The sequence below is a fragment of the Anabrus simplex genome, chromosome 8 (genome assembly GCF_040414725.1).
Source record: "Anabrus simplex isolate iqAnaSimp1 chromosome 8, ASM4041472v1, whole genome shotgun sequence".
In the NCBI taxonomy this organism is placed as follows: domain Eukaryota; kingdom Metazoa; phylum Arthropoda; class Insecta; order Orthoptera; family Tettigoniidae; genus Anabrus; species Anabrus simplex.
Genome location: NC_090272.1, coordinates 56,500,823 through 56,512,642, shown reverse-complemented (window position 1 = coordinate 56,512,642; position 11,820 = coordinate 56,500,823). Strand labels below are relative to the sequence as shown.

Here is an 11,820-nt window from a genome sequence, read left to right as displayed (position 1 = left end):
GGCTTTCAAGATGTTCTGTCTGCACTTACAGTATTTAAATGAAGAGATTTGTATAATGTCACTGTTTGATTAAAAGGTTAGCAATGACACAAAAATATTTATAGTTAAAAATCTGAAGCAGGAAACCTTGGGAAAAGAGAGGAGGTACACCGTTCTACCTGGTACAATTACATAGATTTAAATTTAGCAGTTTTGCACAAGCTATTCAGAATATATAAAAATCTATATTAACATATTATATTTTAAATCCTTTACACAGGAAAGGGGATTGATGAGTTCATTTCAGTCAAGGATTTAGACTTATTGAAGTTAAGCATAGATTCAGATTTCTTAAATATGGATCCTGCTTCTTGGCATGAAAACATTTCCTACCTTAATGCCTAACAGACTATGACAAATCTTAAGGTGGTAAATGATATGGCAGAGAGAGGAGTGAAGTTCAGGGTTGTGTGTCGAAATCACTCAACATTTTTGTGTAACCCCCCATTTAAGGACTACCCTAATGTCAGCATATGAATTCTTAAAATGGCTTACTTTAATGTATCTTCATTTGTTTTTTACTGCTGGATGCTGAAACATAGTTTGACAGAACTATTTGAAAGTACTGTACTTTTTAAAATAAATTACAGTAATTGTATAAAATACAGTAACATAATCTACCTACTGTATATACTTTTCTTAGAAAGCTACAATTTTTTGGTGGCAGTGTAAATAAATTAATTTCCCACCATTTACACTTTTCTGTTAAATCCTTTGGAAAGTGTAAAAGAGGGATTATTCTGTATTTTTATTTCCTCCATACCTGCGGTAATTTTGATATAGCACCTTTACTTTAACGTAGAGATGGGAAGTCAAATTTCTTCAGTTTATGCCTGGTATTTCTAGGGTCACTGGATCCACTTGACCCATTTGAGTTTGACTGGGGTTTTAAGGCTGCATACCCTTCCTGAGGACAAGGATGACCAAGATTATGATGGATGGACTCTGCGAAGAACAGCATAGAACAACAGAACCTGGACTGGAACACAGTGTTGGCGAGGAATAGTGGAGAGAGAGGACAAAGTGGAGGGAATCATATTTGTCTCTACCCAGTGTCAGCTGGAAAAAAAAAAATTGATGATTATTATGGTGACCCTTCCTGACACCATGTCAGGTTTCAGGAGTACATTCAAACCCAAGATTGACCAAGAGGACTTACATAAATTGAAAAATGTAATTTCTGCATTAATACTTCAAATTTTAAAAAAAGGGGTAAGACTGAAAGCATTGAGAATCATAAACGTGTGAGCATGGAATGGTGACTAAGGGATCCCAGGTTAGTACAGCATTGCTTCCACCTACTTGTACCAGGATGATCTCTCTCATCCTTCTTGTAGAACCTTCCTTGGTCAATGCAGTTCTCATCTCTGCTCAAGCAGATAAAATCCAAGGGTTTTTGCAAGTAAGACCTTTGATTGATTTAATACAAATTCAAAACAAATCTAGTGAGGCATAATTGTCATTGCAGTCTCTCAGAAGGCTATTAACAGTTAGTGGTATATTAAACTCATGCCACTAATGCAGAGGTGCCAACTTTGAAGTGGATTATCAGTAATCGCCCTCTGCCCCCGAGAAAAATTTCGAGTCAACTCCAAAGCATGCTCCTTCCTTCTTGATAATGACACTCCTTTTGCTCTTCCCTCTAGCAATCTATCAGAAAGTTGATCATATTACATAATAGCATTTGCACGCAACCTGTTGGTTCTGTGATAAAACATTCCTTGTAGCTTGTTTCTCACGCAGCAGCTGCTTTTCAATGTAGTTTTTCTCGAAGCATCCTTCTGTTTGTGATGACATTTTTCTGAACCATAAGCGATTCCAGTGCAGATGTGCTTAATGTAGGCCTCACTTCTTTCTCAATCTTTCAGTCGACTGTCAAGTACACTTAACACAGCAAATACATTACTGAAGGATTTGTAGTGGAGAAGAGCAGCGTCTGAGCTCCTTCATTCACAATGAATTTTACAACGCTTATGGGTAGTAAAAGGAAGTCACGATCGAATAAGTATCGTTGCCGACTCACAAGCATTGAAGTAAAGACGATTTAGGAGAAAGGCTCGAAAGGACTGAACATTTTTCCTTTCTTTTTTTCCCATAGAAAATTATTTTTTCGTGATAATTTCAGCTTTTCCGTAATAATTTTCCCTTCGACCGTAATTCCGTAATCGTGAGGTGAAATCCGTAATAATAACGGACAATCCGTAATAGTTGACACCTCTGCTAATGTTCATTAGTAGATCAAAAAGGAAATGTGTAAATTCACCATAGATGGTCAGGAGGAATTTTCACTTTTAATCTTACTACCCATATAGTACAAGAGTGTGTTTAGTGCAATGACTTAGCAGCTGGCTTTCCACACAAATGGCCAAGGTTCAAATCTTGGTAAATTATAGAATTATTACATGTAACTAATCTCATTATTAGACCCTATTGAACTATGCTATGATATACTAACAATTTGTTGGTATAATTTGTATTGAAAAGGTGGATCAAAATAACCAACAAATTGTTAGTATATCAAATTATAGAATGGAATTTCCATCTGAAAAATAATATGGTGTCAAGAAAGGCATCTGGTTTTAGACCCCTCCCCCCCTCCCTCACAAAATTCAAAATGAGCCTGGATGCCTCCAGAAATAACAGTAAGTAGGATAAACAAGAAAGTCTTTTATACTTGTGGGACATGGTATATCTGAGACATGCTTGAGAAAGTTATTTCAGTTTTTCAGTTTTTATTTCTATATACAATTATATAATTTAATCTGAATATTTAATGAAACAGTTTTTATTATGATATTCAAACCACAAAAATGGTTCATATAAGTTTCATGGTGCCAGTTTTCACTACTACACAGAAAAGTCAATTTTACAGCCTCAATCTTTAACTACACAGATTCACTGTTTGTTCCATTCTTCACGTTCCTGTCTTTCCTTGATGACCTCTTGAAGGTATGGCTGAAGATATTTATTATCCTGTAAAAAAAAAAAAAAATATATATATATATATATAGGATCAGATGAAATGCTCTCCAGAGAAGCCTTAACTAGAAAACTAAGGCATAACATATTCAGCTAGAAAGTTCATATCACTGGGTGTGAATTGAGCACCTGCTGACACAAAAAGCAATTGGCTCAAAAGCTGAGTGCAAGCACAATCAAACTAAATCTAGAAGTGCAGTAGAACCTCGATTATACGTTTCTGGAAACTACAGTTTCCTGTATTATTCGTTCATATTACGTGGTCCCGCAAGCATCCTACTTAAATCTTGTTGTAAAAATCCCGCATTATCCGTTCCTCAGAGAAATGATTTCCTAGATCAACCGCCCAGAAATTTCAGTCCCATCAACGCTAAATCCTCGATCATGCATTTTTCAAGAAACTGTATCTCACAAAAGAACAGCTACGGCATACTTTCGGATCTTGGTGTTAACGTCCAGTCATTGCGCTAATTTGGGAAAGTACTATACTGGACAAGCGATCGGCGGTAAACTTGCATAAGGGACCATCTTAGCATCGCCTTCGGGTGGTATTGCTTAAAGAATTCTCAGAAATCGTAAAGCAGAGAGTGTCCACAACAATTGGAAGGAGACAGAGCACATTTCGACAGCTCTACATGAAGGCAGAATGAGTTTCATCAAATGTTCGCACTTTCAAAACGTTTAAATTATGTCCAGGGTTAGATGTTCATTTTTTACTTTTTTCGAGTGTATCACCGAACAGGTTTTCGGCATTTCCCTCAGGGCAGTGAATAGTCACTAAGCTTTCTGACAGGAATCAAAACTGCTCCAAGTAACATAAATTTAGCGTTATCGCATACGATTATATGTTATCGAGACCAGAAAAGATGTTGCACCTTACATACATAAAGCCATGGGAGGGTTTGGGATTGCCTATTACTGTTGGCATCCTAATATAAGACTGGGAGTTTCAAAGTTTTTGTGTTAAAATGTTATAAAAACCACAGCCGTTTTATTTGCGCACGTTACATTTAAAAACTTGTATAATTTTGCACTCATATCGACTTGTACAGCAAGCACGCTTTCCAGCTGAGCTCAAGGTGGCGAATAATCGTAATTTCGGAAGTGTTAATGATATTTTTTCTCATTCCAATTTGTGATTAGTGATGGGCAGAATTTAATATAATGCATTCGAGAACTTGAGGATTGATACTTACATTGGAAACCATATTCTCGAGTTCAACATAACCTTTAAAAGTCGATGTAAGTTAGGCCCAATTTACGCGGTACAAGATTTCCATAAACTGAATACAAACAGTATACCGGTGACCAAATTACAATGGAAGATTTAAAAAAAGGGATTTCGCCATAATGTTGGGTGCTTTGGTATCTAATGTGCTTTATTTTATTAGATTAGAGAACTAAAAACTACTTGTGGTCGATTGTTGTTTGGCTTGGCGTTATGGGTATTAGATTCTTCGAAGAGTTTGGCTGATCAAAGTTGCCAAAATGGTCGACTCTGATTCAAACAGTGATAAGGAACGAGTGTAGGTATTCACCGTTCAGAGGAAAATGACAAAGTTTCCCCGGTAAACCTGAATGTAAAGTTTCGAGATTTTTAAGTCGCGTACCGGTAATTAATGTTTTAAGCCAGCCCCGCGGTCTAACTTGCCTGCCTCTCACCCGGAGGGCCCGGGTTCGATTACTGGCCAGGTCAGACATTTTTACCTGGATATGAGGGCTGGTTCCAGGTTCACTCATTCTACGATTACCTTTAATTGAGGAGCTATTTAATGGTGAGATGGCGACCCTGGTCTAGAAAGACAGGAATAACGGCCGAGAGGATTCGTCACTCTGACCATGCGTCACCTCGTAATAATCTGCAGGCCTTCGGACCGAGGACGGTCACTCGGTAGGTGGAAGGCCCATTGGGGCTATAGTTTGGTTTGGTTTAAGGGCGTTTGTAAGATTATAAGTATACATGTTTCATTTTTGTAATGTTTAGCCAAATTGTTTATGGTTAATTTGTTCCCGGATTTTCCGTGTTGTACGTTTTTTTTTTTTTCCGGGGTCCCGCCAAAAACGGAAAATCGAGGTTCCACAATATTGCTTTGACAGTTGTAACGAGAATAACTTCAAGACATTAAGTCTTACAAGCAAGACCGAGAAGTTGAGTTCAGAAACCACACAGTATGCTGCGATGACATATTCAAGACAACTTTAACTCAGGAGTGTTTGACCAAGCTTGCTTCAATGGAATAGGGGAGGTGGTGTCTATTTTGTCCAACTGATTACTACCTCTAGTGATCAGGTGACAATGTCTAGCAGTGTTGGAATCAATGCCAGTATGAGTATGGGAGGCCCAGAATTACTTCCAAACAGACATGTCATCATCTGACCATCAAGGATGAAATCTTGGTTGTGTCCATCCACCATCCCAAAAAGCATACAGCTGCACTGTTAGAAACCCCTTACCAATATACAAAGTAACAAAATGACTTGCAGATCATGACCAGTATTCTTGATAATCCTTGCACCATCTATGACCACCATCCCATTATTAGTGGGTTTGTGTGCAATGGAACTGTGAGCAGGTGGCATGAATAGCTAAGGACAAGAGGTACCATGTGTTCAGAGGAAAAATCCATGTTTTGTTAGGACACAACTAGCATATCTAAGTTCAGAGATACCCTGGTCAATGCATTAATCCAGACTTCACTGTGAACCATTACACCTCCAGCACTGGGCCCTGTTTCATAAAACATCTTTCACTAATATTATTCGTAAGAAACCAATAATATTAACTAATAATATTAGTATTATGTTTCATAAAATTATTAGTTGATAATATTAGTTATTACTTTATGAGTCAAAATTATTAGTAGATGTTCCTAACAATATTAGTAAATTGGGAACATGCATCATTTTCAAAAATATTTTTTTTGAAAAGTACACCAATGAAATAGTATGTAAACGTATTACATTGTGGTATGTTGCCTTGTTTTCTACCATTAAAAAAATATGTAATAGTGCCTCTCTGCAAGGCGAGTGAAACGGCCTCTGACGTAAGCGGCGCGCTGTGACGTCACGATCCAGTACCGCATGGAGCTCTACCAGCCGTTGTGCATCAGCCGTTGCTAAAAGCCGATTGTTTATTATTCATGATCGCGAATAACTTCAACATGACAGAAGGAAGGTTCAAAACAGCACAATCAGACAATCTATCATGTGTAGATGTCATCATTCTTGAAAAATAGTGACTTTTGTGGCCGCAGAATTTCGCGGATAAAAAACAAGTTTGTAAGTGGCATCTTTTATATACGTGCAATGTACTGTAACCCATAGTATTAGGATAACAACTGAACCTGGATAGATATCACATCACTTTCAACATTTCCTTCTAGACTGATTCCCCTATTAAAGAATAACATTACATTTTCGGGCTTTCAGCATTAGTAAAGTAAGAAATCGGATTTCAGCACTAACATAAACATATAGGTAGCATTATAGTACTAGTCCGCTTCTGTGGTGTAGTGGTTAATATGTGCCACTCCCGGAGGCCCGGTTTCGATTCCCGGCTCTGCCATGAAAGTTGAAAACAAATAGTACGAGGGCTGGAACGGGGTCTACTCAGCCTCGGGAGGTCAACTGAGTAGAAGGGTTTCGAATCCCACCTCAGCCATCCTCGAAGTGGTTTTTCGTATTTTCCTACTTCTCCTCCAGGCACCTAAGGCCACGGCCGTTTCCTTCCCTCTTCCTTGTCTATCCCTTCCGATCCTCCCATCCTCCAACAAGGCCCCTGCTGAGCATAACAGGTGAGGCCTCCTGGGCGAGGTAATGGCACTCCTCACCAGTTTCATCACCATACTCAAAGTCTCACGTTCCAGGACACTGCCCTTGAAGTGGTAGAGGTGAAATCCCTCGCTGAGTCCGAGAGAAAACCAACCCTGAAGGATAAACTGATTAAGAAAGAAAGAAAGAAGGAAAGAAAGAAAGAAAGATCATAGTACTATAGGGCTATAATCTATCATTCCCCAAAAAAAATATATTTATGGTTGGGACAACTGGCCTACCCACTTCCGGGGCCCATGAAAGAGAATTAAATATCTTTGTGGAGGGAAAAAGTTAAACATGATAAAGGTAAATATGACTTCATCTAGTTTTCACAAGTCGGGCTGAGTGGTTCAGACTGTTGAGGTGCTGGCCTTCTGACCCCAACTTGGCAGGTTCGATCCTGGTTCAGTCCGGTGGTAGCTGAAGGTGCTCAAATACGTCGGCCTCGTGTCGGTAGATTTACTGGCACGTAAAATAACTCCTGCAGGACTAAATTCCTGCACATCGGCGTCTCCGAAAATCGTAGAAGTAGTTAGCGGGGCGTGAAGCCAGTAACATTAATTTTTTTTTCTGTTTGCTTTACGTCACACCGTCACATAATGGCGACGATGGGACAGGAAAGGCCTAGGAATGGGAACAAAGCGGCCGTGGCCTTAGGTACAGCCTCAGCATTTGCCTGGTGTGAAAATGGGAAACCACGGAAAACCATCTTCAGGGCTGCCGGCAGTGGGGTTCAAAACCCACTATCTCCCGGATGCGAGCTCGCAGCTGCGCGCTCCTAACCGCACGGCCAACTCGCGCGGTATTTTTACCCTTCGGTTTATTGACTTGGCTTGTATAACCTAAAACTTAGGCTAAGTTGGATTATATTTTAAACACCTACATCACTATTTTCACCTGTGTGCAATTATGTTATTTATTTATTTAATATTATGATAATTATTATAATTGAGCATTGTTAACTTATAAGACTCCAACAGACAAGCATTGGTTTTGTGTAGAGTTATACATTTGTTAAATTCACGTCGTTTCCTTTCATGATGTACACGCCTATTCTTTGTTACATTATAGGGTATTTAGATATAGCCTAAATTTCTTTACCAATTAAGCTCTTCAATAAAGACATACATAACTGTCCCATGCCAAGATATATTGGTAGAATTAGAGCTGTCAAAATGGTTCATAACCTCTTTGATTTATTATCTTGACATGGATCACCCAAAACATAGGTTAGGTTTGGAGAATACTTTAATAATCAGCATTATTTAATGCACCGTTTATTACTTTCATATTCCAAGATGTAATTGAAGCATTTAAATAAAGCATCATACATTAAAATTTAAAGTTTTACCACTAGAACAGCTGACATGGAAAAGTGATTTGAAAATTCAAACAAATTCATCTTATGTTAAAATCTTCAAAAAAATAAACTGTAGACTTTTCCGATATATCACCAGCATTTCTCCAGCTCGCCAAAATCCATTTCTCCCTAGTTTTAGCGTCTTTGGAACGTTTATAAACAATTTGTTTGGGATGGTATGCGATGTGCTATTGCACATCGGAACTCTACACCATTTATAAGTTTTCTGCCTCACTGTCTGCGCAGGATTCATTTTAAGTCTAAAATATACCACTCAGATTATTATCCAATGTATAGACCTCGAATTTAACCATACTAGACACTAACGTAAAGTAGAAATACGCGAAGTGTATCCTGCTTCTCACAGCACACTACGTGTTATTTCGTCTGCTAATTCAGTCAACCTGTACGATGACGTCAGGCCAATGAGATCGCGTACTTGCGAGACATGACATTTTCGTAGATTTTTATCATGTTTGGAGTTATTATTTGTACATTCTGATCACATTTTTGAATTCTGCATGCAATTTTGTATCAGATTAGCATATTTTTAATTAAAACCCCGGATCATGCATGTTCCCTATTGTTTCATAGACAACATGACTAATAAAAGTTATTCAAATTATTGGGATTATTTTCATGAGTGTATTTTGACTCATAATTCATATTATTAGTGAAACCAAAGTGAGCGGTATTTTAATATTTTGGCATAAAATCATGAAGATCACTGAAATGGTCGACTCTGATTCAAATAGTGATAAGGAACGAGTGTAGGTATTCACCATTCAATAAATGTTACGTCAAACATGTGAATACCGGTACAATGGGAGATTTAGGTTAGATTACATAACTTTTGAGTATTTGCTTGATAGGATTTGTAGGTAACAGAACGTTCCACTGCAAGGAATGAAGTATAACCTTAAAATAGCAGCTTCACATTGCACTCTACCGGTTGGTAGTGATACACAGTATCATTGTGTTTCTCTAGTGCAGTTCTGTTCGGACACTCCAAGTATCTTTTAAAATCTTGGCTTATATCACCAGTAAACCAAGATGATGCTGGTGATGATTATTGTTTTAAGAGGAAGTAGGCTACAACTAGGCAACCATCATCTATAACAACACTAATCAGATAGAAAAATGGAAAGGATCCAACATTTTGAAAAATGAAGGTATCGGCTAAAGAAAGAGAAGGGCCACGAAGGGCGTGAAGATGAAAGACTCTCTTGGCCTCGCAAGCTACTGCCAGGGTCAGAAAAGAACAAGAGTTAAACAAGGGAGGTCAGAAGGGTAGATGAAAATGAGCCTGGCAGAAGTAAGCTGAAGGAATGGCAGGACTCATCTCAGTGCCCCATGTTCACCAACACACGCTCCCAAGTTGAGAGCCCTGGGACCCCTTTTAGTCGCCTCTTATGACAGGCAGGGGATACAGGGGCTGTTATTCTACCGCCCCCACCAACAGGGGTAGTAAACAAAGATTTTGCTAGTCCACCTCAGAGATTTTTAAGAGAACATGAAATAAAAAAGTAAAAGGAACAAGGAGGGTTATAGTGTGCAAAAGACTGCGAATAGTTGACGCTTCAACTCAATCACTTTCCGCAAAGAAATTTTCTTCTCTCATATTATTTTCACTTCTTTTATCCATATTCATATGTATTGAAGCCATAACAACGAAAATGTCAAGTGAGCCTTTTGAACATGTGGATTAATAGTCGGTTGTAGTCAAGCGTTAGCCTACTGCTAGGAACAAACCCAAACCAAGAACATAGGAACAAAACCAAACCAAGAACCTATGCAACAGACCGATTCTAACCTCCATTCGTATCAGCTGACTAATGAACTAATATTATTAGTGAAGATATTTTATTAGTCATGTGTAAATCTTTATGAAACAGAATTTGGTTAACGAATAATTATTTTTATGAGTTCTAATATTATTAGTTAGTTTTATGAAACAGGGCCCCCGTGGTAATATGATTCGGGGAGCTATCTCCTATGATTCTTAATTGATGATAATTGTCATCTCAGGTAAACTGTATGTACAGGGATAGGCCAACGTAATAAACAAACTGCATTCTTAGGTGTTTCCACTCAGGTGGCTAGGACAGCCAATTTTCCAGTAATAATATCCACTCACACAGAACACATATTTCCAATAATTGCCTTTATGCTTTGACATACTTCCTTGGACAACTTAGTCTCAAAATTTGTCATTCATTTGGCAGGTGTGGGTTGAGATGCCAGTATCAGCCATTACAGAATCTGAAAGAAAGACCTGGACTGGCAATAACAGTTATGGCAGGATCTTTTGTTGGAACATGTATGATCTCCACACATCTAAATACTATGGTGGTGCGACTTTATAATAACATGACTGTCAACTTGATCTTTCATGCATACAGGGTCAATCTGATAATGCAGCCAGTTTGTTGTCTCAATGCTCTCAATGCCTGTATAAATCGAATTATATCTCACCCATAGTGTATTATTCTTTAACATAACATACCTGACAAACTTTCCCATCAGGAGAAACAGTAAGAAAGTGCCAAGCTTTCGTTTAATGGACAATCTATAAAAATAAAATAGTTTAGTCCAAACTTAGGTTGGAATTTTTAAAATTTAGTATTTTGTGTCCGTCATGTCCATAATAAGAAGAAAATGAACTTTTTAAAATTCCTGTAATGTACAGTATGTAATGTATGCATGCAAATGCATCATGAAAAAGCAGCTGAACACAATTTGATGAAAATTGATATTAAAGGTCAGGGGTGAAGTCACAAAAACTAAGCTATAAATAATTGTATTCATGTTAGGTATAACAGTAGTTTAGGAGAAGGTCTGAAAATAAATGTTCAAATATCTGTGCTAATGTGAGTCCTACTGATAAATGTCTGACTGTCAAGCCATCAGCCTGGAGGCTGCTTGGATCCTCACAAGAGCACCACTGAAGGTTGCGCAGTTATAGGGAAACAGCAAAATCCGATGGCACTGCTTAATGAGGCGTACTAAGCAAGACGAGGAGTGAAGTAGTGCTACATAATGAAAGTTGTAGAAATTAAAATTTCTGACATGTGCACTACAAATTTTTCTTTATGTTGCGCCGACACAGATAGGTCTTATGGCGATGATGGGATAGAAAAGGGTTAGGAGTGGAAAAGAAGCAGCCATGGCCTTAAGGTACAGCCCCAGCATTTGCCTGGTGTGAAAATGAGAAACCATGGAAAATCATCATCAGGGCTGCCAACAGTGGAGCTCAAACCCACTATCAATCAATCACTACTGATCTGCATTTAGGGCAGTTGCCCAGGTGGCAGATTCCCTATCTGTTGTTTTCCAAGCCTTTTCTTAAATGATTGCAAAGAAATTGGAAAATTACTGAACATCTCCCTTGGTAAGTTATTCCAATCCCTAACTTCCCTTCCTATAAACTAATATTTGTCCCAATTTGTCCTCTTGAATTCCAACTTCATATTGTGATCTTTCCTACTTTTAAAGACACCACTCAAACTTATTCGTCTACTGATGTCCTCCCACGCCATCTCTCCACTGACAGCTCGGAACATACCACTTATTGCAGGTTATAAATTACATTTTTTTGTCCGTATTGAAGATCTACTTGTGATACAAAT

The 11,820-nt window shown here is 38.2% G+C and overlaps 1 protein-coding gene across 1 annotated transcript in view; it reads right to left on the bottom strand.

The window, feature by feature from the left end:
- Positions 1 to 2,751: 2,751 nt before the first annotated feature.
- LOC136879119 (cytochrome b-c1 complex subunit 7) overlaps positions 2,752 to 11,820 on the bottom strand; it is a 37,818-nt gene continuing 28,749 nt past the window's right edge. Inside the window, exon 4 of the mRNA XM_067152864.2 lies at positions 2,752 to 3,012. Coding sequence (XP_067008965.1) covers positions 2,935 to 3,012 — 78 coding nt within the window. The 3' untranslated portion in view covers positions 2,752 to 2,934. The remainder of the gene's footprint in view (positions 3,013 to 11,820) is intronic.